Source organism: Xiphophorus hellerii, chromosome 7 (genome assembly GCF_003331165.1).
Source record: "Xiphophorus hellerii strain 12219 chromosome 7, Xiphophorus_hellerii-4.1, whole genome shotgun sequence".
In the NCBI taxonomy this organism is placed as follows: domain Eukaryota; kingdom Metazoa; phylum Chordata; class Actinopteri; order Cyprinodontiformes; family Poeciliidae; genus Xiphophorus; species Xiphophorus hellerii.
In genome coordinates this window covers 27511305-27539286 of record NC_045678.1, presented here as the reverse complement: position 1 = coordinate 27539286, position 27982 = coordinate 27511305, and the positions used below count along the sequence as shown (strand labels likewise).

Here is a 27982-nt window from a genome sequence, read left to right as displayed (position 1 = left end):
TGCATTGGAATCATGCCAGCAAAACGCAGAACTTTGCTAAGTTTTCCCCCAAAGTAACCGACTGAGTTGAGTAATGTTGTCGGATTCAGATATTGACAGCTGAAGAAGAAGACTTTATTCACCCCAGCAGGGAAATTATTTCGCAGTTACAGCAAGAATTTTTTTATACACAGATTAACACACACACACACGACGGGAGCTGCGTCTGCAGGCAGCCAGCTGAGCCGGCACCATTTTTGAAGGAGGACATGCGGCAAAGGTCGTCTGGACCGGGAGTCGAACCCGCGACGTCCGCGGGTCTAAGGCCTCCAAATGTGGGGCGTGCTAACCCCCTGCGCCACCACAGCACGCCCCAAAAGATGACCAGCTAATATTACAGCACCTTAAGCCTAAGCCTGTTAACAAGTAGCCTGTGGCTACTGAGTCGTTATCTATGTTCAGCCACGTAGATTAATTTTGTCCCCCAAAATAAGTCGATGCGCCCCTGGTAAACTTGCTGTAACAGGGGCTGTTCTCCGCCAACAGTAAAGTGTCCCGTATTCCGACATTTCAAGCTCATGTCCCATCCGGCGCTTCTAGGCTTCATCGCTCATCCAAGATTGTCTGAAACTTGCACGCTATTATTTCCCAGGCCATCCCATCACTTCTAGGTCTATGCAGCCTATTTTCTAGCTTACCCAGGTTTCACGCTCAAGCACATTTGTTCCAGTCCCGCTTCCGAGCCATTAGGCACCTACCAGTCATTCTTGCGGGTCCGTCAGCAACAAACTACCAGCACTCGCAAACTATCCTGAAGCCACGGCCCCATCTGGAGGAACTGAACTCCAGCTCCTTCATCAGGCTCTCCCTCTTGGCCTAGCTTTTTACCACCTCTGGTCATCATCTTCTCACTGTGGCATGAATGGCACACTTCTGACACCACTTGTAACAAGGTAGCCGTTCGCGGTTGGATTTTACAGTGATGATGAAGCGTTGAGGCAGAGTCAGGTGGAAAACAGCAGTGGTTTTATTCTTCACACAACATCAACAACACTTCACAGGTGAAACTGCAGTCTTAAATAGTCCCAGCTGTGACGGATCAAACCATCTTTAATTCACAGGGGAATCTCAATTCATCAATATCCACTTATTTATTTAAAATACCTTTTACTAAATACAAACATTTCTATTTACTTTTTATAAATATTTTATGTTTTATCATTATACCAGATGAAACACCACAAAACCCATAAACAATTCCCCCCCCCCACACTTTTCAATGGCCTCTCCCGGAGACTATATATGGTGTCTGGCCCCCCGGGGCAGTATTTGTCCAAACACCCTGGAGAGGACACAGAAAAGACAGGTGAGTCACTCTACATTAGCACTCCACACCCAACAGATTATGCACAACACATTTGCTCAGTTTCACCCACCAGTAGCTCATTGCTCTGAGTAACAATTAGTGATGGTGAGATGAAGCCTCATGAGGCATTGAACCACTTGAGCCAATTGGTTCGAGAAAGGGTTCATTTCTTGAGGCTTCATGTGCACACGAAACCACCTACTGGCCAGGTGTATAATCACAGCCAGTAATCACACGTGTGATGCATTGAATTTTTGTCTATTATGGCTCTTGGGAATGACTTCACAAAAGGTGTAGGACAAAATCATTTGTCTACATAAATTATGTATACACATATGTGTATAATAAAATATTGTTTGAATGTATCCTCTGTGTGTAATTATTCCCAAAATAGTAGTGTCGTGATATGGCACTATGGGGAGCAGAGCGCTTTCAGTCGCTCTGCTCCCCAACTCTGGAACTCATTACCACCTCACCTTAGAAACATAAAGTCATTCCCTAAATTTAAAACCGAACTTAAAACAAACCTTTTTAGAACTGCCTTTTCAATATGACACAATTGGTTTGCTTGATTTTTATATAGATTTTTTTACATAGATTTATATATAGATTCTATATAGATACATTGTTGTGTATTTATTTGATCTATTTTTAATTGCTACATTTTATTGTTTCTGTTACTTTTGCTCTTTGTACGGTGTCCTTGAGTGCCAGAAAGGCGCCTTTGAAATAAAATGTATTATTATTATTATTATTATTATTATTATTATATGGCATGTTGTGTAGTAAAGTTTTTCTGTGACTCTAGAAAAATGGCCTGGGCTTAATCAGGCAGAGGACAGTGAAAGTGCTTGTGGAACTAGGGAGGAGGTAGTGAATAGGCTAATGCTGTGTAACTTGGATGATTTCATGCATTTTTATTAAGAAACAACAATTTCTCCACAGTTTTTGGTTTCAAACGATTTCTCTTTTTTGACACTACATGGATGAGGTGTTATTATTGTACCCCAACTCCTTGGAGCACAATAAACACCTCACCTTTACCGAAAATAAGAAACAGTGAAAAATACAGTTCCTCATAAGCAAACCTAATGCATCTGCAAATGTTCAGTTCACCTTACCTTACCTTGTTAGGGCTTATCAAATCGAAAGAGGAGGGGAAATCCTCCTCTTTCTCGCCGGCTCCATCCTTCTCCTATCCTGTCCTCGCGCTCCTAAATCTCCTATCTCCTATCTCTCTCTCTCTCGTAAACTCTCCAAACACCAAACTAACTGTCTCAAACTAAATAACCACTATCCAAACTTTGCTATCCAAACTATCAAAACTCTATCCACTCTCTCAACTGACTGCAACTCGCCTACAACAACCCACATTTTGAATGGAGCCTGTGGGGTTTTTAAAGCTGTCAAACCCCGCGCCAAACTCTGAGCCACTTCCCGAAGCAGTCACGTGGTACAGCCAGGCAGCGAGGCTTCGGACGTCATCGTTTTCGGCTCCTCCCCTAAATGAAGCAAGCCTCGATACGCGCTTTACAGAAACGCCCCCTCCATTACTCGACACACGCCTCGAAGCCTCGGCACATCACGTAACATCACTAGTAACAATTATCCTCCCTCCACAGGCAACCACCTCACTCGTCAATGAGGAGCAGCTGTGCAGAGCCCAGAACAAAAGGCTACATGCTAATCTCTAAAAATACTCAATAAATACAATTAATTACAACAATTACAATTGTTACTGATGTGCAAATCTATGCTTAAAGTGCAGTGCTAAATAAAGTGCTTGTTAATAAAGTGCAAAAATACTTTAAAAATGCAATACAGTGATTTCAGTAAAATAGTCCCAGTAATGAAGATCTCTTCATTACACTACCATATTGATGTGGGTCCCTATAGGACACAATTTGCTCTGGTTTGGGTTATAATAACCCCAACCCTGAGCAGCACAACTCAATTGAATTGTGCTGCTTTTTGTGTGGGATGATGGCTAGACATTTTTTTTTTGCTAATCATATCAAGCCAAGAATGGATTCTTCAGTACTTATCCTTAACTCATCTATTTGACAAATCTAAACTGTCAATGAAATGTAGAGACACCAATAAATCTAATCTGTGTAGTGTTATCTTCCATTCCTGGACAATTTGCATTATTTTTGCAGTATTATAAATCTCCATAAGATTTTATGGCGGTGCCCGTAATGGCTGCAGCTGCATGGGCTCTTGACAACTTGCGAGTATTTGAGCAAAATACGCCGCCTAAAACGCTACAAGCTTTGCATCCACTCAGTAAGTTAGCATATGATCGCCAGCGTCTGCTGGAATTAAGATCATCAAGTGATTTTGGACTCATAAATACGACTACTCTGGAGTGTTTACGTGATCTCGGAGTGCTGCGGAAGCAAGACCCAGCGGCCCGCAGAGCAGCGGACTCGCCTAGCAGCACTAGCCGGAGGACGAGAAAGCGAAGGCGGTGCGACCGGCAGAGGAAGCGCGGCTGTCAAAGTGGACTAACAGCTAAGCTAAACGCTAACCCCCACAGATCGCCGCTTCCGTCCATCTTCCTCTCCAACGTCCGCTCTCTGGACAACAAAATAGACCATCTGCAACTAGAACTGTCTTCAAAGAGAGAGTTGAGGAACTGCTGCGCTCTCATTCTGACGGAGACATGGCTCAACTCGTCCATACCGGACAACGTTGTTAGCCTGGAGGGGCTCGCTACATTCCACGCAGACAGGAGCAGCGCTCTCAGCGGTAAAACCCGAGGAGGGGGGCTGTGTATTTACATCAACAACTGGTGTAAAAATGCCATGAATGTCGCCAGTAACTGCTCCCCGGACATCGAGCTTCTGACTGTTAACTGCAGACCATTCTACCTACCCAGGGAGTTTACTGTTGTTAGCATCACTGCTGTGTATGTGCCCCCCAGTGCTAACACTAAAGAGGCTATGAGTGTTCTCTACCGGACCATCAGTGAGTTGCAATCCTCACACACAGAAGGCGTTTTCATCATTGCTGGGGATTTTAACCAGGCCAACATGAAGACTGTTCTCCCTCACTTCAACCAGTATGTGGATTTTCCAACCAGGGGAGTGAATACTCTAGACTTGGCCTACACCAACATCAAAGAAGCATTCAGAGCAGCCCCCCGCCCCCACGTTGGCTCTTCAGACCACCTATCTGTCATGCTAATTCCTGTATACAAGCCCCTGCTGATCAGAACAAAACCTACAGTGAGGCAGGTGAGAGTGTGGACTGAGGGGGCCATGGAGGCACTTCAGGACTGTTTTGAGTGCTCTGACTGGGAGATGTTCAAGGCAGCAGCCACTTACAACGACCAGATCAACATCGATGAGTACGCCATGACGCTGTCAGCCTACATCAACAAGTGTACAGAGGACGTCAGCATCACTAAGAACATTATCACCCGGGCCAACCAACAACCCTGGATGACTAAGGAGGTACGGGAAATGCTAAAAGCACGGAACTCAGTCTTCAAGTCTGGCGACAAGGAGGCACTGAGGACAGCGAGAGCCAACTTGAACCGTGCTATCAGGTTAGCAAAGCGAACCCACAGTCAGAAAATACAGGAGTTCTTCCACGACACCAGCAACACCAGGAGTATGTGGCAAGGCATAAAGGCGATCACAGATTACAATCCATCCTCCCCCCCAGTGGGTGAAATTGATGCTGACTTTCTAAATGGACTTAATAACTTCTTTGGGAGGTTCGAGGCACTGAACAGTACTCCGGCAAAGAAAACTGTTCCCCACCAGGAAGAGGAGGCACTCTGCCTGGACACAGCCGATGTGTTGAAGACTCTGAAAAGAGTCAACCCACGGAAGGCCCCAGGCCCCGACAACATACCTGGGCGGGTGTTCAGGGAATGCGCAGGTCAGCTGGCTGGTGTCCTAACAGACATTTTTAACACCTCACTGGACCAAGCCACAGTGCCAGCCTGTCTCAAAACTGCCTCCATCATTCCAGTGCCAAAGAAACCTCAAGTCACCTCTTTCAACGATTACCGGCCTGTGGCACTGACTCCCATCATGATGAAGTGCTTTGAAAGGCTGGTAAAATAACACATCATCTCCAGGCTCCCCTCCACATTCGACCCGTTCCAGTTTGCCTACTGCCGAAACCGCTCCACTGAGGACGCCATCTCCTCTGCCCTACACCTGAGCTTGGCTCACCTGGAGGAGAAGAACACTCATGTGCGGATGTTGTTCCTGAACTTCAGCTCAGCGTTCAACACAATCATCCCACAGCATCTGGCAGAAAAACTGGGACACCTGGGCTTCAGCACCCCCCTGCGCAACTGGCTGCTAGACTTCCTCACCGACAGACCTCAGTCAGTCCGGATCGGACAAAACACCTCCGATGTCATCACCCTCAGCACAGGCTCCCCTCAGGGCTGCGTCCTGAGCCCTCTGCTGTTCACTCTGATGACACACGACTGCGTCCCCAGGTTCGCCACCAACCACATCGTGAAGTTCGCGGACGACACAACGGTGGTGGGCCTCATCAGAGACGACAACGACCTGGACTACAGAGAGGAGGTGGAGCAGCTGGTGGACTGGTGCAGAGACAACAGCCTGATCCTGAACGTTGACAAGACGAAGGAGATGATAGTCGACTTCAGGAAGAACCGGCCCAACCACGCTCCACTGCTCATCAACAGCTCGGCTGTGGAGGTGGTCAGCAGCACCAAATTCCTGGGGGTGCACATCACAAACGACCTCACCTGGACTGTGAACACCACGTCTCTGGTCAAGAGGGCACAGAAACGCTTGTATTTTCTGCGGAGGATGAGAAGAGCACACCTGCCCCCGCCCATCCTCAAGACGTTCTACAGAAGCACCATAGAGAGCATTCTGACCAGCTGCCTCTCTGTGTGGTGTGGAGGCTGCAGCGCCTCCGACTGGAAGAACGTGAGGAGAGTGGTGCGGACAGCAGAGAGGATCATCGGGGCCCCCCTTCCCTCCATTCAGGACATTTCATCCCAGCGCTGCGTGTCCCGAGGCCGAAACATCGTCAGTGACCCCTCACACCCCCACCATGGACTGTTCTCCCTGCTGCCCTCTGGAAAGAGGTTCCGCAGCATCCGGTGCAGGTCCACCAGGTTCCGAAACAGCTTTTTCCCACTTGCCATCAGACTGCTGAACTCTTAACTGGACTGCACTCAAAAACTGGTCTCCACTTCATACCTTGCACATATACAGAGCTAAATAACTTCCATTTTACTGTCAGTCCTGCACTTTATATTTTATATTCATATTTATATTCATATTTTATACTGTATTTTATTTTATTCTGGAGTAACCTCACAATTGAAAGCTCAAAACATTGTCCTGAGCCGTATGCAACGAAATTTCGTTCTGTATACACCCTGTGCATGCAAAATGACAATAAAGTCAGTCTAAGTCTAAGTCTAAGAAAAACTCCACCAGAATAAATGTGTCCTGCAAATCACATTAGTTCTCGCAGCTAGCTGCGTTATTGGACACTGAAATCCACTAAATACGAAACCATATTGCTGCAGAATTTGGGGACTGATGGTGTTTCCCAATGCCATACTGGGTGAAGGATAGAACAGTTAACCTTTGGGAGACAAAGATCAATTTGATGACTCTATTGTACTTCATCAATGTTCAGGAAAATACCATTTTCCCCTCAGGTGAGTTTCTGTTTTGATTCACAGTGAGTTCTCTGGAAATGAAAATAATAAAGAAGCAACACCAGTAACTGGATCAGCAGGTTCAGCACACTCACACACTGATGCTTGCCAAGATTTGTTTCAACCCATTAACAGCCATTGTTACACTGATGGCTGTAGAAAATACAGACTCTGTATGTCATACGAATAAGTGATTAATGTTCATCAGTTAGAAGCATTTTTACAGATAATTTTGCTCTTACAAATTCAGCACAGATGAAGAAGTTGTTGTTTTAATAACTACAGTCTCCACCCTCCAGCAATATTATCAGCAACAAACCATCAATAGTAATATTTTTTACATCAAGGAAAATGTGAAAATGTATCCTGTTTCAAGGAAAACATAAGATACATCTGCTTTGCATTGTCTTTAAATGATGTATGAAATATGGTATGAAAGGATTATACATGAGATTCTTGTAAGAGATTTTATAATCTTGCTCTATGCAGCCCCTTTTAACTTTGAGTCCTGATCCAAACTCTGATCCAGAACAAGATGATAATTTTAACTAGGCTAGCAAAAACAGGAAACTTTCTAAAAATGTTGTTATTAAATCACCTTAAGTTTCAGTTTAACTGTAATAGTTAATTTTGCATGTAGAGTGCACCAACATCCCATGATCTACGGATTGAAGTACATGGAGACACCTGCAGAGGATACACAGAACTCAACCCAGACAGGAGGACATGGAATAAATTCCTTTTAAAACATTTGAAGCCTCATGTTTGTTACTAAAAGAGTGTGCAGCTCCATTAAATCTATCTACAATTACATAATAACGGGTCAGTAGCAAATCCTGGAAATGGAAAACAAGATTATTAAAAAGAAAATAAAGTATGTTTTGATTAAGAAAATATCTAGGACATTTTATTTAATAGTGTGCTCCTTCTTATAGGGCCAAAATACTCTTTTCTGTAAGGAGCTTGAATTATAAATGTGGCAATTTCATGCATTGGAATATACAGTATTTAAAAGGCTACAGTCTATTATGTAAATTAACTGAATGAACTCTTCATTAAGAAAATATTCATATTTGTAATAATTTAAAAACAAGATTCACAGAGGTCTTGACTTCACAATTTAGGTTACATATTAGGTTTTATCAGTATGTTAATTTGGGGACTATAATCTCAATGTCATGTCCAAAAAGTGCACAAGATATTTGAGGACACATATGCAAAAATAAAAGTTAAAAAATTAATTTTTTATTCTTTAACTCTCTCTTGAACTTGTCTTTTGGTTCAGCTGCTTTGATTTTCTGTGGAGGAAAAAAAAGAGAGAGTTAAATACCTTCAGTTCCCTGTGTCCCAAAATAAAAAGAGAGGAAAAACCAAATCTCCAAAAGTATTAACAGAAAGTTGAACCTGCTGAGCCAATCAAAAAGAACAAAACGGTACAGCAGGGGCATGCTGTGGTGGCATAGGGGATAGCGTGACCCATGTTTGGAGGCCCTGAGTCTTCGACGCGGCCGTCGCAGGTTCGATTCCTGGACCAAGCGACATTTGCCGCATGTCTTCCCTTCTCTCCTTCCCCCCTTCCTGTCAGCCTACTGTCATATAAGGGACACGCCCACAAAAGACCCCCTGGAGCAGCCCCTGTCAGGATCTGTGTTTTCTGTGTTCATTTAGAGTGTTTTGTGTCCTTGAGTCTCTTCGTTGTCCTGTCCTCCCCTTGATTGTTCCCAGGTGTGTCTCGTTCTGTGATTACCCTCCCGTGTATTTAACTCCACCTGTGTTCCTTGTTCCTCGTCGGGTCCTCGTCTATGTCAACGTCAATGTCCAGTCTAGTCGTCGTCAATGTTAGTTCTGTGTCGTCAGTGTTTCCGTGTGCCTGCTGCTCGTTGTCTGGACTAAGTTTTCTCATTAAAACATCATCTATTCATCATACCTGGGTCCGCTGCCTCTGCCTCACCAACCCTCACCACACTTCATGACAGAAGGACCCGACCAAACCGAACGGTGAGGCTGCCCAATTATGGACCCAGCAGGAGTGGGGTTTCCCCCTAAAGGGCAGAGCGGCCTGTGGCGGAGGTCCGGCAGGGAGGACAGGGAGCTGGCGGAGGCTCTCGCCGACCTGCAGCGGGAGCTTTTCCGGGGAACAAGGCTGGTGTTAGCACCCCCCGGATATGGCCCCCGCCGATTCCTTCGTCCGGGAAGCCAGCGACGTGAGCCGCCGGTGGAGCCGGCCCCTCGTCGCCTTCCGGAGCCGCCACCTCCACGGTCAGCCCGGAGACAGCGACGGGAGCCGCCGGTGGACCCGGCCCCTCGTCGCTTTCCGGAGCCGCCACCTCCACGGTCAGCCCGGAGACAGCGACGTGAGCCGCCGGCAGACCCGGCCCCTCGTCGCTTTCCGGAGCCGCCACCTCCACGGTCAGCCCGGAGACAGCGACGTGAGCCGCCGGTGGACCCGGCCCCTCGTCGCTTTCCGGAGCCGCCACCCCCGCAGCCGGTTCCAAGGCTTCGCTGCGGCTCGCCCCCGCAGCCGGTTCCAAGGCTTCGCTGCGGCTCGCCCCCACGGCCGGTTCCAAGGCTTCGCTGCGGCTCGCCCCCGCGGCCGGTTCCAAGGCTTCGCTGCGGCTCGCCTCCGCGGCCGGTTCCAAGGCTTCGCTGCGGCTCGCCTCCGCGGCCGGTTCCAAGGCTTCGCTGCGGCTCGCCTCCGCGGCCGGTTCCAAGGCTTCGCTGCGGCGCACCCGAGGCCGAGTCAGCCGGCGTTCCAGCCGGAACACCCGAAGCCGAGTCAGCCGGCGTTCCAGCCGGCGCACCTGAGGCCGAGTCAGCCGGCGTTCCAGCCGGCGTTCCTTCCGAGACTCCCAGTGTTCCTTCCGAGACTCCCAGTGTTCCTTCCGAGACCCAGACCCCCAGCGCTCCGACTCAGACTCCCTGTGTTCCTCCAGAGACTCCCTGTGTTCCTACCGAGACTCCCAGTGTTCCTCCTGAGACCCTGACCTTCTGCGTTCCTCCTGAGACCCTGACCTTCTGCGTTCCTCCTGAGACCCTGACCTCCTGCGTTCCACCCGAGACCCTGACCTCCTGCGTTCCACCCGAGACCCTGACCTCCAGCGTTCCACCCGAGACCGAGACCCCCAGCGTTCCACCCGAGACCGAGACCCCCAGCGTTCCACCCGAGACCGAGACCCCCAGCGTTCCACCCGAGACCGAGACCCTCAGCGTTCCACCCGAGACCGAGACCCCCTGCGTTCCACCCGAGACCCTGACCCCCTGCGTTCCACCCGAGACCCTGACCCTCTGCGTTCCACCCGAGACCGAGACCCCCAGCGTTCCACCCGAGACCGAGACCCCCTGCGTTCCACCCGAGACCGAGACCCCCTGCGTTCCACCCGAGACCGAGACCCCCTGAGTTCCACCCGAGACCGAGACCCCCTGCGTTCCACCCGAGACCGAGACCCTCTGCGTTCCACCCGAGACCCTGACCCTCTGCGTTCCACCCGAGACCCTGACCCCCTGTGTTCCAACTGAGACCCCATGTTCTCCACCAGAGACCCTGCCTCGGGGGGCTCGTCGACGCCGTCTGTGGGTGGCCCCCAGGGCTCATCATCGCCACCTCCAGGGCCGCGAACGGCCGCTGGACCGCCTCCTGGGGTCCCGCCTCCGGGGTTCCCGCCTCCAGCGCCTCGGACGGCCGCCGGACCGCCTCCGTGGTTCCCGCCTCCAGCGCCGCGGACGGCCGCCGGACCGCCTCCGTGGTTCCCGCCTCCTGCGCCGCGGACGGCCGCCGGACCGCCTCCGTGGTTCCCGCCTCCAGCGCCGCGGACGGCCGCCGGACCGCCTCCGTGGTTCCCGCCTCCAGCGTCGTGGACGGCCGCCGGACCGCCTCTGTGGTTCCCGCCTCCAGCGCCGCGGACGGCCGCCGGACCGCCTCCGTGGTTCCCGCCTCCAGCGCCGCGGACGACCGCCGGACCGCCTCCGTGGTTCCCGCCGCCGCGGACGACCGCCAGACCACCTCCGTGGTTCCCGCCTCCTTTGCCTCCGCCCACCCTGTGGGTAGTGTTTTGTTTGTTTATGGACTCTTGGCCCTCCCTGTGTTTCCGCCCACAACGGTGGGTTGTTTTTTGTTTTTTCTGAACTCTGGCCCCCCGTCCAGCGCCCCTCCGCCCACCCTTGTTGTGTTTTTGTTTTTTGGGCGTCTGGTAGCCGCCCTTGAGGGGGGGGTACTGTCAGGATCTGTGTTTTCTGTGTTCATTTAGAGTGTTTTGTGTCCTTGAGTCTCTTCGTTGTCCTGTCCTCCCCTTGATTGTTCCCAGGTGTGTCTCGTTCTGTGATTACCCTCCCGTGTATTTAACTCCACCTGTGTTCCTTGTTCCTCGTCGGGTCCTCGTCTATGTCAACGTCAATGTCCAGTCTAGTCGTCGTCAATGTTAGTTCTGTGTCGTCAGTGTTTCCGTGTGCCTGCTGCTCGTTGTCTGGACTAAGTTTTCTCATTAAAACATCATCTATTCATCATACCTGGGTCCGCTGCCTCTGCCTCACCACCTCAACACACCGCACTCCATGACAGCCCCTAATAGAACTGGACTATAGCAAAAAAGAATCTACTGCAAAGAAAGAGTCGAAAACAGGACAACCGGTCCCACTAGGACAAAATCATAACGAAAACAGCAAATAAACAAAGGCTAACAAAAATATTGCATGGCAGGATGGAGGCGTCAGCTGCGGTCTACAACTGCTGGAGACGTGCGCCCACCGCTTCAGGACACATCCTTGGTGGTGGCGGTGGTGGTGGAGCGAGCGGAAGGGTGGATCTGCACCATGTCGAAACCCAGGCAATTTATAGGCAGACCAACAGCGCCACAAATTAACTAAATTAAATTAAGAAAAAGGAATTATCCAAACTCTAAAATATATTAAACAAAAAGTCATTCAACTAAAGTCAATACACAAAACAATCTAGACAAATATAAAGAATTATAATGTCCCAAAGCACATAACACTCAGTTTCTGTCCTCTAAACTATCCGCTTATTGTATTTGGGTTCACAAATATGTTTTTAGAACAAGGTTTTCTGAGGTTTAGGGACCCTGCAGGAAATGTTGCTTCCTATTCCATATTACCTCCTCTGCTTGAGACTGACAACTCATTGCTATCGTTAGGTTTGATAGCTCATTTCAATTTTGTTTCATGTCTAGTCTTTTTACTGAAATGCATTTAATTTCAGCCACAAACTTGTATTTTGTAGTTTTTCTAGTTTCAGTGTTATTTCTAGCCAAATAATTTGAGTACATTTTTGTATGATGACGCACAATGCCATGGGTAAATGTTTTTTTAGTGTCTCTTAAATAAAAGAAAAACAATTATATTGCAGGATAAAAAAAATATCCAAGATGGATGGGAATAAAAGCTATCATTTCCAAAACAGAGTCCAACCAAACATCCTTTCAAAAACTAAAAGGGCTAAAATTTAAATGAAACTTTGCCAACAGGCCTTTTGAACCTGACAAATGATAAAAAATACGTAAAATTGTTTTAGTAACAATCATGTTGAATAAATAAAATGTAAAAAGATGGATTTAAAATGAACAATTGAACCTTCCAAATAAGATTCCTCAAGACAGGGACACTAAGAGTTTCCAGGGCAAAAGATAAACTGTTTGGCCTCAAAGGAAGGATTCAGATGTTTTGTCAAGTTATTCCTGACATTTTAATTTGGGGCATTTCGTAATTCAATTTCTTGTCAGAAAGATTGCTTGTTTTTTGTGACACTGCTTCTTATCCATGGTCTTTGCCAAAGTAAGATAATTCTAATTTTTAACACAGAAGAGTAAATCCTTAAAATAAAGTATTTGTTTATTCATCCAAACCATTGATTTAAAATGACTATTTTACCACATTTATGAATAACCTATATTTAAACTAGTGCAAAAAACACAGAATTAGTCTTCACACATTAAATAACAACATGGCTCCTATCAAAGCTTTGTAGTACATGTAAATTAGATTTTCTTTTACCTTTAAAGGTTTTTTGTTTTCACAAGTAGAATAAAAATGTCGCTAGTCATACAGCGTTTTCTACTCTGCCTTTAGTTTAGAATGTTCCAGAACAATTTTGGCAACAAGGAGGAATTTTTCTTTTACTTTGAGCTGTTCAGAGGTAGAGCAGATTTTCTTTAAGCAGAAATATCCTTCTACCCACGCTAATATCTATATGCCAACTTCTGCATAATCCTATAGAGAAAACAAGGAAATGGGAACAAACAGGCTACTATTCCAACAAATCTTTATTGATTTTTGGTGACTCAGTAGAAAGTTAACAAGAAGATAATTTCAATCATCATCATAATTGCTTTGGATGTAATCAAAGATTGAACCCTGGTTTATGTGCCAGGGCTTATCAGAAATTAACTCCTGGAGATATGTATATCCAATAATGGGTGAGATGCAGTTTAATTAAAATAGAGATTCCCGAGTCTGTCAAAATAAAACATGCAAGGGAAAAAAGGAGGCTAAAATGTACCATGGATGGCCTATAATACAGTATAGATGAAGGAGAAAGAAAATATGAAGTTTTTGTCTGATGATTTATTCATACACAGAAGCAAACAGAAAAGCAAAGCTATTCTTATAAATATAGAAAACACATTTATTGTATTAATACGCTCCAATAAAAGCACTTTGTTTTTAAAAAAGTAAAAAGCATAATTTTGAACCTGAACACAAAACTGTTTGATGTTACAGATTTGATTTATGCCATGAGGACTGTAATATGAAAACAGTTGCCAAACATTTCTTCAGTTTTTTAAACAGTAAACAGCTGCAATGTGATAAATGTTTTTTATAAGTTCATAAAATTAAATTTAATTGTGTTTTTCTTTCCAGTTCTGTAGTCAGCCACTGTAGCTGTTATCTCTGTGGAGATAAATTTTACTTGCAGTTCCACTTTATGTTCTTTGTTTCTTTAAGGATCATGTAGTAGAACGTTAAGTGAAGCTACTTCTTCTACCCCCAATCATCTACATATTTTGGATCTTTGCTTTCAATTCTAAAGAAACTAATGGTTATCATTTTATGTCTTAGATCTGACACATTAAGGACATACCCCTCGGTTTCATCCCAGCCCACATAACATCTGTGTGTTTCTGTTGTTTATGTTTAAACTCATCAAACCTTTCTAACATCTCTACCCCATAAGTAAAGCGACTTTTCCTATGGATTTTTTCCAAACTCTACAGCTCCTTTAAGGATCGCTTCCTGGGGTCTAACAGGACACAGGATTTTTAATTCTTTACTAAGATGCTCATTAACGTGCTGCCGCAGCATTTGATATTCTGCAAACCCCCCCACTATGAGAATGTAGCCAATGTTCCAATTTTCTTTTATTTCTTTGAGACTCTTGGTGATGCCCTGAAGACTCTCATCATAGAAAGATCTCAGTTTCTCTTTGGAGATTATGATGGTTCCTTCATCCCAGGAAGCTCCTTGTACTGACTCAAAGTACGTTTCCAAGTCTTTCTTTTTCTCGATAATTTGCCCCAGATTATCTGTACATTGGATCTCAAAATCCTCATCTACCTGTTTGACAGAAATAAAATCATACATTATATTCTGAACTTCACTGGGATAATTTTCTTCATATTCATCCCAGACTCCATCACAGAATATTTCTTTGAGAAACTCTTTGAACTTTCTCTCCACAGTTTGTCCTCCGATATTGTTTCTAGAGGCTTTGTGCAGCTCCTCTAAGGCTCCTCCTTCCAGGACTTTATGAACGGTGATGTCAATAGTTCCTCCTGAAACCCACAAAATGTGATAAAACTTTCCATATATTGTAGATCATTGTTAGTCTTCTACAACAATACTGTCACTATTATTAAATGTTTTACTATAGACTGTATCAGATTTACACACACTTACCTCCACAATCAACAATAATATACTGAGTTCCTTTAGTCTGATCCAGTGAGACACTATTGTGGTTCTGTGTGATGAAACCATCTGATGGAAGCTTCTTACACCAGACTGAAGCAGCTTCTGGTTCCAGTACAATCACCAGTTTTTTCTCATCTCCTTCTGTTACAATTCCTGCCTGGAAGAGAAATATAATATAATCAACGCTGAACATTTCAGAACTTTATTGGTTTCTGTAAAACCTGATGTTACCTGAGTTGCAGCTTCTCTCACGAACTTTTTTGCTGACTCATCCCAGATGGCAGGAACCGTCAGAACCCAGGTGAAGTTAGCGGGAGTAAATTTTGTACCTGCTGTGTTGGCATTGATTGTTTTCAGTGCGTCATCATTCAGAAATCTCAGGGATTCAGAGAAAACCTTCAGAGCCGTCATTTCCTTATTATTTGCTGCTTTAATCTTAAGGTTCTTGTTAAGATCCTGGAAAATCACAATTATATAAAAAATATTTATTAAACCTGTATAAAATTGAAACTAATATAAAACAACCCAATGCAGTATTTTGGGGCACTTTTTTGGAGATATTGTAAAATTCTTAAAAAACTTTAATGCTTTGTTACTTTACATATGTTATTGTACTGTAATTAAACTATAACCCCAAACCTGACAAATACACTGGTTTTACTTCCTGGTTTGTTAGCTAGCCAGATTTTTCTCTTTCCCTTTTTTTTCTATTCTTACTATAACTATGAACATAGTTTTGGTTTTACACTGGGAACTACTCTAACAACAATATGAAAATTATTTAAAGCTGTAATTTTCAGCTGCAAAAATGTTTTCACTTCATCTACTCTACTAACAATCAGTAGCAAGTAATTACATTTTATATATACTTATTATTTTACTTAAGTCACCATGAGATTCTTTTTTAGTGTGTGGAAAATTTAATACGCAAGACCTTCAGTCAGCATACATACGAGGGCCACAAATGAGATAAATGAGGGAAAACAATATGAGCCCAAAAGGTTTGGTTGGTGGTTTCCATGGTGACCCTACCTGGGTTTACCCAGATAGAAAATCTACCTGGGAAATTGATCCCACATATGTATGTTGATACACTAAATATCATACCTTCCCATTTAGGACTTGCATATATATCTTACCCAACGTCTGTTGGGATAGGCTCCACTCCTACCTCAGTTACTCTGAACAGGAAAAACAATCATTAACAATATTTAAATCTTCACTTACTTTATCGTACAGGGCAATCTTGAATTCTCCAAAGAAATAATGTTTCTTTGCTTCTTCTCTTTTCATTTTGATGTATGCTGTTTTGGCTTCATAACCAAACTTCAGAAATTCTCCATTTTGATCAAACAAGATGCAGGTTGGAGTCTTTGGGGTGTCCAGTCGTTGTTCTGCTCCCCATCTCCTTAAAATGGGATCACTTTCTTTCTCTCCGGTTGAGATATTGTAGGCATATCCACTGTAAGCAGTACCAAAGTCTATGGCTATAACATAGGAGTCACTCATTGTAGAATCATGTTCTGCAAGTCAGGATGAAAACCAAAATACCAGTGGGAACGCTAACAACTCTTTTTTTTACTCTGAACTCCTCCTCCCTGGAGCCGTTTATCTGCTCAGACAGGAAAGGTTGGTTTCACGTACAAAAGCGTCAGTCTAACTTTTAAAAGAGGTTTATATGCTCAGGTTAATTTGACGTTTGTATTGGTCACACTATGTTTTTATAAATATCACTTGTGATATTGTGAGACTGTTATTAAGAGATTAGATAAGTCCAGAATTGTTGAAGAATAAAACTTTCACTGTCTTTATACAAGTTTACTTAATACACCTTGTTTACTGCACTTTAAAGTATCCTGTTTGTTGCATTTACTGTTGGTGCTGGAATGTGAAGTTTGAAACTCGTCCCCACGGGATCATGATACAACAGAAAATATATATTTTGCACTGTTTTGTTAGTAGATCAAGGGCCTGCAATGCTCAGAACTGAGAACCCAAATTTGATTCTAGTAAGTGACTATAGAGGAACAGCTCAATCTTTGGTAGGATTCTACTCGGTTTGTTTTCTTCCTGTGTTGACCAAGATGATTAATGCTATTAATAAATAGTTTTAATTTTATTTGGAGACATAAAAATCATCATATATAAAAAGATGAGCTGACTAACCCATAAACTTATGAAGTAGATGGAGGAAATGCAATATACTTTGAAATTATAAATGGTATTTTAATTATTTTTTTTATTTTTTCTCTAGCTCTCTGTGAAGGCGGACGCTTTTTTTCTCTCCTCCCTTTCCTGCCCTGCCGGATTTGTTTTTCTGTTGTCTTTTACTCTTTTTTTGGAGCCTTTCTTTGCACATCTTACAAATCTACAAATTATAGGTCTGGTTAACTGGTCACTCAATACAATTGACATGACGCCGGCTCTGCCCCCATGCTGACATAGAGCAATCCTCCCCCAATCATTCCAGGGCATTTGTCAGCAAGTGACCAATCAGCGTTCCAAGTACAGTACTCCGACAATATTGACAGTATCTATCATAGAAAACACAGTGGGGTCAGAGAGATTTTCAGGAAAATAATAGATAATCACGGTCCAACTTGTCAGTGGGTAATATACAATCCCAACAGCCGTCACCCAGAACATACAGAGGGCCCAATACAATTTATTACATTTCCAAAATCAGAAAGGAGTCTGGAATAACGCAAGAAATGGATCATGGTCTGCAGCCGACCTCATGTCCATTTGAATGAAACTGATGGATGGGAACTACATCGTTAGTCAGCACCACGAAGGTAACTGGTAGTAAACATCCCAGTTTTTGTCATAACGATACTTACTGATAGCTCCATGTTAACGGCTCAGGGCTCTGTACTAACAACTCACAACTCAGTTAAATTAAAACAACAATGCTAACGTCTAATCATTTCCAGATCAATAAGTGAAGGTAGTTATACTGGATTTTATGCGTGTAGATTCCAACGGTACCTCTATGGCATCATGAGAACAGACTGCGCTATCTGCTATATTGGCATTTAAACACTGTTTCTTACTATTGTTTATTTCTAAGCATTTTCCTGAAAGCAGATTTTCACAAGCTGGTATTATTTCAGTAATTACTCACCCATTTTGTCCCGCAGCGTTCACACTTACATCCAATCAGACTTTTTCTCCCTCATTTGTCCTCTTGGTCTTTATCGTTGATTTCTCCGTTATTTCCCACTAATAACATTACAGATCTGACGTAGGACTAGTTACAGAATTTTCTTGCCCACCGTCTTTGCCTCAGCATTGGTTTATAAGGCAAAATTGACTTAAAAAATGTCTAGGGTAACACATTCAGGTCCGTTAGTCTGCCTTAATAACAGTGTGGTTGTCGGAGGACTGCTCGAAGCCGGCGTCATGTCAATTGCGGGGACTTACCCAGCGAGGTACATTTATTTATTCATGATAACAGAATTTCTGCTGTTTGGAGCTTGCGTGTACCTGACATATTGACAAATTTGTGATGGACTTTGATGAACTACCGAACACTCAGACTGACATACTGCGGGACAGAGACGCATTTAGATGTGAGTGTTGGGGAGACTCTGGATTCCCCCGGAGGAGCTGGAACAAGTGGCTGGGCAGAGGGAAGTCTGGGCCTCGGTTCTTAGGCTGCTACCCTCGCAAATCGACTCCAGATCAGCGGAAGAAGATGGATGGATGGATGGATGATAATTTTTCATCAATTTTAACTGGATATTTTTCCCATAGAGTTTTGATTCCATTATATTTTAAAAGAAAAAATAATACGACAGCAACAAAATGCTTAACACTGAGGCTCTGAAGGCCTCACATTTTGCCTCACATTTGGACACAATCTTCAGGAAGCAACATTAATGAACAGAAATCAGAGCACAAGAAATAAGTTTAAAAACAAAAGAATAGAACAGTCGACAAGATCATAACAAAAGTAATGAACAATCCAGAAGTGATCAGAATGGAAACCAATAGAAAACAAACAACCAGCAGATTATGACACAACAATTGTCACAGAATAATTATAGGACACCGATTGCCATTAAATCCAATGAAGATAAAATAAGATAGTTGTAGAATTCTTACATGGTGAATGTTGTCAAAACTTTTAAAGTTTAGGAAACAAAGATCAGTTTGATGACTCTTCTTTATTACTGTGCTGTAAAACAAACAAATTCCCCTCGAGGAAGTTTCTGGTTTGATTGACAGTGACTTCTCAGGACACACAAAGATTAATAAAACAGGAGTGGCAGAAACCAGTTCAGCAGATCCAACACACCCACACACAGATATTTCCTTCTCATCTTTGACAAACCCTGGTGAAAAATAAATATACTAAGCATGTTAAAGTTTAGCATACTTGAGTACTTGAAGCCAGACTAATCATCAGTATACTTGAAGTGTGTTATTTTGGAACAACTAATTTTGTACTTAGTGTATTTTAATAGTAATTTAATTGTTGAAGAGCACAATTTAAAGTGTACTAAGTTTACTGTCACTTGTTTTCTGGAACAACTATGACTTATTTTCACTTGTGTTCTGGAGGAATTTAAAGGTGCCTAAACCCATGGAATATATATAATAAAGAAATGATACACAGACTCAAATTCCTTTTGCTCATAGCCAAAAAACGGGAAGAGATTTAATGCACATATGCGGAACCAAAACGTCACATTTATATTGTTACAGAAATCCAAAATCTCTCGACTTTTGTTTCTGACATCAGTTTTTTATAGTCTCAGCTCTACTGGTGTGTATTGGGAAGCTTTGACCAATGCCGTTACTGCCCTTCATTTATGTAGAAATTCTGGCTCCGTTTTACACTGGATGTGTATTTGGAAGTTCTGAGAATTAGGAGTTGGCCTCCTGGAATCAAATCTGCTCCATCAGAAGAACTATTAGACAAGTTGTTTGCTCCTTAGCTGTCCAAACAGAGGTTTCTTCCCAAGTCTTGGGCTCCGGCCCAGTTTCTTTGCAGGCAAGCAGGAGAAAAGACGGGTGCCAGAACTTCCTTGCACAACAGCTAAAAACTAACATCTTTCCTCTCTTTAGTGATTGTCATTCCACATCTCTCTAAATCTGAATTCCTTCCTGACTTCTAGGTCAGATTGACCCAGTCCATTTGACACAGTACATTTCTTTTAGGTTAAAACATACTGTATCTTAGTGCAAGCCAGCCAAACAACGTAATTTTTAACTTTTAATATAATTATATTCCTTTACACAACTAAAGTTATACTTTGTATACTTTAAGTATACTTTTGTGGAGGTTCATCCTCAGAACTGGTTGGTGATCCGGTGGAGCCAGAGCCTCTTCTGAGACAGGAAAGTCTTTAGGTTTTCTAAACCTGACCTCTGGCTTCCTCTTTCATCTTCATTTGCTTAGAGTGCAAAAATATGTTGAAGATAAAAGCAATGATGAACGAGTTATAACAACACCCTCACAATATCAAAGTCTCTCTGGCATACTGAGATTAATTAAAACCAGGCTAAGTTTATGAAGAAAACTATATTAAGTCACAACAAACAGACACTCACTGCAGTTATAACATGAAGCTGGATGATTGTACAAATTTAAGTATGTTTGAAATACACTTAACTATTTTTTCCACCTGGATACCTTGTAATTACTCTACTGTTATATGTACAACACAGATGTTTTGGTTCTATAGACACTGATTTGAATTGAACTGAAGTGAATTAATATTTCATGTGCACCAAGCTTTCAGTTCCTGATATCCAAATTTAGGATATCCACGAAGTGGGATCCTTCACATAGGCTCCCATGTGAAAGGACGGCCTTTACTTGGATGTTCGTCCTTTTCCTTTCAGAAAATTGATGGCCTACTTGCAGCAGGGTTTGCTGGTCTCTTTGCAGTTCACATTGTAAACTCATGGAGTTCTGTCAAAATACGCAAAGAGTCTACAAATAAGCTGATCACATTTAAACTAATTGATAATGACACATCTGACACTTTTTGCAATTAGTTTAACTGCCACCTACAGTTTCATTCATTTAAAATTAACTAAAGAGCCACATTTTAAGATGAAAATATAAGGGCAAATTCAAAATGAGTCAAAAGCAGCTATTTAGAACCCAGACCTCAGAGGGTTAAGAGAACAGGTGAATATGTTAAGGGAAGTTTGTAGGAGGACCGCAAACAGAGAAATTCAATAATAGGGAGTAATAATGACAACAAATAAAACTTATAATAAGAAAGATCTGGGCATAAAACTAAGATGGGCGCAATGGAAAAAACCAGCACTAAACAACAGAAACCAAGGAACGTAAATACTGAGAAAAGTGTGACATGGAAACCAGGTGAGTCTAATCAAGGAATGCAGAATGACAACGTAGAACCGCAAAACTGAGTGAAGGACTAATGCATACTAAAGATTAGTATTTATTAGGGAGAGAACTAAACAAAATATAAAGACTCCACAAACCTAAAGATAAAAAAATATAAACCAAAATTAACAGAGAACAAGAAAAAAGTAAAAAAAAAAAAAAAAACAATAATCTTGAAACAAAGGAATTAACCTAGATGGAAAGACCTTGACAACAATAATGTACAACCTAAAATGATCAGAATGGGAAAAAATGGAAATCAAACACCACTGGATCACAAGAGAAAAACTGTCACAGAATAAGGCACTAAAGACAATGAAGATAAAATAAGATGGTTGCAGAATTTGGGAACTAAAGGTGTTTCCTAAAACATACGGGGTGAATTTTGTCTACAGATAAAACTGTTAAAGTTAAGAAAACAAATATCAGTTTGATGACTCTCCTTTGTCACTGTTCTGAAAAACAGTTTTTACCCTCAGGTGAGTTCTCTGGAAACGCAAAGAACAAGGAAAGAATGCCAGAAACCGGATCAGCAGGTCCAACACATCCACACTCTGCTGTTTCCTTCTCATCTTTGCCAAACCTGATATCAGCTCTAAAGTTTCTCCATGAAACTAGTCTTTAGCTAAGATTATTTTTTACATGTGATCAAAGAGGGTAACACATTTCTGGAACAAAATTTCTTTAAATCCATAAAAAAGAGACTCCTTTTGATAACAGAATGAAATATGTTTAACACTGATGCATGGCTGTAGAAAATACAGGCTCTACATTTCAAAAATTAGTTTAGGTTATTATTTTTAATCATTCAGAAACATTTTTACAAATGATTTCTCCTCAAAACAAATTCAGTTGTGAACTGTCTTGATCAGAGGTGTCAAATTCCAGTCCTCAAGGGCTGCTGTCCTGCAGTTTTTACATGTGCCAAAGGTACAAAACACTGGAATAAAATGGCTTAATTACCTCTTCCTTGTGTAGATAAGTTCTCTAGAGCCTTGCTAATGACCTAATTACTCTATTCAGATGTGGTGCAGGAGAGGCACATCTAAAAGTTGCAGGGCAGTGGCCCTCCAGGACTGGAGTTTGTCACCTGTGGTCTTGTTAGTGGCCTGTTTCCTGATATTTCATGGCACTTACTGTATTTTTTGGACTATAAGGCACACATAAAATCCTTATATTTGCAAAAAAATCGGGAATGCGCCTTGTATTCCGGTGCTCCTTAACAGTGTACCGTGTGTTTTATTACGACTTTGGTAAGTGACGAAGGCACTCCCCTTGATTGTCTAAGCATAATCGCTGCTGGTCAGAGACCTCGTGGAGTCAGCTTTCTATGTTGTCTAGACAGACTTGTTTTGGGGTGGCCAACCACTTTTTCTGAGATGAAAAATGGCACCTGTTAAGAGTCATGCTTACGACCTGGATTTCAAACTCAAGGCCATCAGCCACGCAGTACAACATGGGAATAGAGCAGCTGCAAAACAATTCAACATTAATGAATCAATGGTACGGAAGTGGAGGAAACAAGATGATGACCTGTTAAATTCTGACACTGAAGACGAGGAATTTGATGGATTCGTAGAAGATGAATGTTTGAAAAAGCGAGTGTACTTTTTTGTGTAATATTGACAGTTATTGTTAATTATTTTAATAAAGTCTGACCTATCCGACTACTGTATTTTGTTTCGCTTTATGCGTCTTATAATCCGGTGCGCCTTATAGTCCGAAAAATAAGGTACTATAGAATAGCTGGAGGATTGAGGTCATTGTGATTGATGATAAATCACGTTCTTACCAAAGACCAGCTGTGTATTAATGAAAATACCACATATAACTTACATCAGTTAATGCAGCAGAATGTTGCATGTATATTTTGCATATATATTTACTTGCTCATTATTTTGATAAGTTGTCTGAATGGCACCATTTTATGTGAATTTTAAAAAGCATTACCTAGCTGTTAATACTTTGAATACAACGTGCAACTGCTGTCGAGTTACATAGATGCAGCCACATAAAGAAAAAAAGGTGCAGGAAATATTGGTGGGGATTGTCCCCTTCATGCCAGAGTTGGTGGGGACATGCCTACACCAGTCCTTCAGGAAGTTACACCTATCTATATCGATATTATTGAACATTTTTACAAGGCAGTCTCTGTGCTGTGGTGACAATGGAAACAAGACTGGAAGGAGTCAAAGTACGAGGAACAAGGAACACAGGTGGGTTTAAATACACAGGGAAACAATCAGGAGAAACAAGGAACAGGTGTTATTAATTAAGGGGTAGCCGGGACAACATAGAGACTCCACAGACACAGAAACCTAAAATAAACGCACAGAAAAATTCAAATCACTACACCAATGAAGTTTATTTCACACTTCAGGTTGCAACAAAACACAATACAAACCATTTTTTACAGTGAAACACTTAGTTTTTTTTTCACTCATCCATACTGCTTCCATTGCCCCCCCTGCAATGGCACTGTGCCCCCTAGGGGGCGCACCCCACACTTTGGGAACCACTGAAGGAATACAAGACTTAAAACACAGAAATACATGCACACACATTACAAAGTAGCCTCTCATGTGAATCATTGACTAGTAAAACATAATAGCTAATAATCAATAAATGTATGTAAATGTAATAAAGACGTGGATAATCCCTTTGTCAAAACCAAACTTCTAAAAGAAACAACTTGTCACCAATGCGCCATTGGCATAATTGGGATGGAGGCAAAAGACAAGGGGGCAAAAGTTTTCCAAATATCATGGTTGGAACAAAGTCTGAGGATATGTGTGTTTTTGGTTAATTTAGACCCCATGCAGTGGCGCAAAAAGTGAGTATGCACCGTTTGCAACGCATAGTTGCACTAGAGGGGGCGCAAAAACGATGTGGGGAATTTTTATTCTAATCAGCATTTTATGTACTTAACAGCTATTGGTGTATGAAATGATCAATAACAGAGGAACAGCACTGATTAGGCGATCCTACCAGCCGCTCTCCCCTCTCATACAGGTAGTTTGGGCAGCGTCCCATTGAGAACGCACTGAGGCGTATTTGTTTTCTTTTAAATTTGAATTGTTGCACTCGACAACAGGGAGCTAAAGATGGGGCGGCAAAAAAAAAACTCTGGGGCACAAAATAGAAAATGGAAGAGGGGGAAGGATAAAGATGTTGGAGAGACGAAGAAAAGCTTTTCAAAGTGACTGAAAGACAGTAGGTAAGTAATGTCAGTGTATCAACAAGAGAGTGTCTGGTAGAGACACTTATCACACACATCTCAATAATAATTGTAATAATAACCACCAAAACAAAACACAGGACATATTAAGGTCAAATAAATTGCAGGACCTAAATAGGACCCCCTCCCCAAACCCCACGAACTCACCCTGTTGTCATGGTTGCTTAGAGACGGAGCCGCGGTGAGCTGCTATCAACCCACGTCTTTTTAAAATGTCCACCCGATTCTACACCATCCTTAGAAGCAAAACCTCTGGTAAAAATACAGATGGTAGTGGGAAGACACACATTCCAGGATAAACAATTACAGTGAAGCCCATGACATGTTCGCATACTCCTCAGAAAGTATGTAGTTGCGCCCCTGACCCCATGTTATTGTTTCCAGCTGTGTCTCGTTCCCCTGATTATTTCCTCTCCTCATACTCACCTGTGTCTGTGTTTTCTCATCGGATCCTTTTCGAGTATTATCGTACGTCATAGTTTTCTTGTGTCATTGTCCTCGCTGAGTTGTCCCTGTGTCATCTCTTCTAGTGCTACCCGTGTCTGGATTTCTGTTCACTGTTTGTTCATTAAAACCATAATTTTCCACTACAACCTGGGTCCACCGCATCTAATCCTTACCACCCAACTAACCATTTTATGACACAAGGTTTAGTAATACATTGCAGCAAACAAAAGACAAAGATAAAAGCAAATTTACAGAACACAGAAAACAGGTTTCTGCTATATAATATACTCAAATCAATATGTTCTTCGTTTTCTAAAAGTGAAAAGTAAAAATGTGAACCTGAACACAAAACAAGCTGATAGTCATTACAAATAAGATAAAACCATTATGGTCTGTGGTATGACATCAACCTTCGACTGTAAACCACTGCAGTGTGATATTATAAATGTTTCAGACATCCTTGAACTCAAATTTAAGTGTGCTTTTCTTTCCAGTATTCAAGTCAGTCCCTGTTGCTCTAATCTCTGTTGAACCAAACTTTAGTTCTATTTTCACTTTACGTTCTTGCTTTATTTTAGAATTACATAGTTTAACTACAAATGAACCTATTTCTTTCACCCCACTATCATCTACATATTCTGGAATTCCTTTTTCAGTCCTAAACAATCTAACACTCATCTGTGTCTGTTTTGGATCTGCTGCATTAAGGTAATGCTTTTTGGTTTCATTCCAGGCTACATCTTGACCTTCTTCCAGCAGTATTTTAAAAATGTCCTTACACCACTCTTTTCCATCAGCTATGAGTTTCTTCTCTTGTTTATGTTCAGACTCATCAAACTTTTTTAACACGGCCACCCCATAAGTAAAGCGACTTCTCCGATATGTCACTATCTTTGGGTTTCTTCCAAACTCTACAGCTCCTCTAAGGATCGCTTCCTGAGGTCTAGCAGGACACAAGATTTTATATTCTCCTCCAAACTTTTCAATAATGTGCTGCCGCAGTATTTGACTGTCTGCGAACCCCCCCACTAAGAGAATGAGGCCAATTTTGAGATCTTTTTTTAATATTTCTTTGAGACTCTTGGTCATGCCCTGAAGACTCTCATCATAGAAAGATCTCAGTTTCTCTCTGGAGATTATGATGACTCCTTTATTCCAGGAAGCTCCTTGTACTGACTCAAAGAACTTTTCTATGGCTTTCTTTTTCCGGGCCAGTTTCCCCAGATTATATGGACATGGGATCTCAATATCCTCATCTACCTGTTTGAGACGACTAAAATCAAATATCATTCTCTGAACGTCACTGGGATGATTTTCTTCATATTCATCCCAGACTCCATCAGTGAATATCTCTCTCAGAAACTCTTGGAACTTTCTGTCCACAGTTTTTCCTCCCAGGTTATTCCCAGAGGCTTTGTGCTTCTCCTTTAAGGCTCCGTTTTTCAGGATTTTGTGAACAGTGATGTCAATAGTTCCTCCTGAAACCCACAAAAAGTCATAAAACTTTCCATATTGTAGATAATTGTTAGTCTTCTACAACAATACTGTCACTATTATTAAAAGTTTTACTATAGACTGTATCAGATTTACACACACTTACCTCCACAATCAACAATAATAGTCTGAGTTCCTTTAGTCTGATCCAGTGAGACACTATTGTGGTTCTGTGTGATGAAACCATCTGATGGAAGCTTCTTACACCAGACTGAAGCAGCTTCTGGTTCCAGTGCCATCATCAGTTTGTCTTCAGTGCCTTCAGTTACAATTCCTGCCTGGAAGAGAAATATAATATAATCAATGCTGAACATTTCAGAACTTTATTGGTTTCTGTAAAACCTGATGTTACCTGAGTTGCAGCTTCTCTCATGAACTGTTTTGCTGACTCATCCCAGATGGCAGGAACCGTCAGAACCCAGGTGAAGTCAGAGGCAATGAAATTCTGTCCTGGTACCTTGGAGTTGATTGTTTTCAGTGCGTCATCCTTCAGGAATCTCAGGGACTCAGAGAAAACCTTCAGAGCCGTCATTTCCTTATCATTTGCTTCTTTAATCTTAAGGTTCTTGTTAAGATCCTAGAAAATCACAATTATGAGAAAATTTATTAAACATATAAAATTTAGTTATTTTCAACTTCATTGAAAATGTGTAAAATCATCCATTGCAGTGTTTATTTTTGTACACAACACTAACAAACACACTGCTTTTACTTCCAGGTTTGTGAAATAGGCAGATTTTCCACAGAAAACATTTTTCTAATCTTATTACTTCTGTGAACAAATTTTGGCTTTACACTGGGAACAATATAAAAATTACTTTAAACTGTAATTTTCAGCAGCCTGCATGTTTTCAGTTCATCTGCTCTGCTAACAATTAACAGCAAGTAATAAAATATCACATATTATGTTTCCTGTGATTTTACTCAACTCACCACAAGCTTCTGTTTTAGTGTGAGGAAAAGACAGGAGTTTAGACCTTACTTAATGTACTAAATAGACTGTGTAACATACATTTTCATTTAGGTCCTACACAGGCATCTTACTCAGTGTCTGTTGGGATAGACTCCACCCCTTCCTCAGTTACCTTGAGCAGTAGTCAGAAAATATTAAGAATAAATATTTAAATCTTTACTTACTTTGTCATAGAGAGCCATCTTGAATCCTTCAAAGAAATAATGTTTCTTTGCTTCTTCTCCTCTCATTTTGATATATGTGGTTTTGGCTTCATATCCAAACTTCAGAAATTCTTCATTTTGATCAAACAGGATGCAGGTTAGAGTCTTTGGGGTGTCCAGTCCTTGGTCTGCTCCCCATCTCTTTAATCTGGGATCACTTTCTTCCTCGCTGGTTGTGATATTGAAGGCATATCCACTGTAAGCAGTACCAAAGTCTAAGGCTATAACATAGGAGTCACCCATTGTAGGATCGTGTTCTGCCAGTCAGGATGAAAACCAGAATACCAGTGGGAACGTTAGCAACTCTTTTTTTATCTG

At 42.2% G+C, this 27982-nt stretch overlaps 2 protein-coding genes across 9 annotated transcripts in view; both read right to left on the bottom strand.

Moving 5' to 3' along the window:
• The window catches only part of LOC116723453 (uncharacterized), a 197030-nt gene that overhangs the window by 148165 nt on the left and 20883 nt on the right, over positions 1 to 27982 (bottom strand). The gene's annotated exons all lie outside the window — the stretch shown is intronic.
• Positions 13573 to 27961, bottom strand: LOC116723466 (heat shock 70 kDa protein 12A-like). 4 transcript variants are annotated; one of them, XM_032568441.1, is made up of 4 exons: positions 27626 to 27961; positions 26841 to 27065; positions 14925 to 15096; positions 13573 to 14800 (listed from the first exon to the last, which is right to left on the bottom strand). In XM_032568441.1, exons 1-4 carry the CDS (start codon positions 27905 to 27907, stop codon positions 14217 to 14219), a joined length of 1263 nt encoding a protein of 420 aa, XP_032424332.1. In that variant the 5' UTR covers positions 27908 to 27961; the 3' UTR covers positions 13573 to 14216. The 4 variants fall into 4 exon arrangements, with proteins under 4 accessions (XP_032424332.1, XP_032424330.1, XP_032424331.1 ...); XM_032568439.1 differs by lacking the exon at positions 26841 to 27065 and adding an exon at positions 15171 to 15395; XM_032568440.1 differs by lacking the exons at positions 26841 to 27065; positions 27626 to 27961 and adding exons at positions 15171 to 15395; positions 16167 to 16502.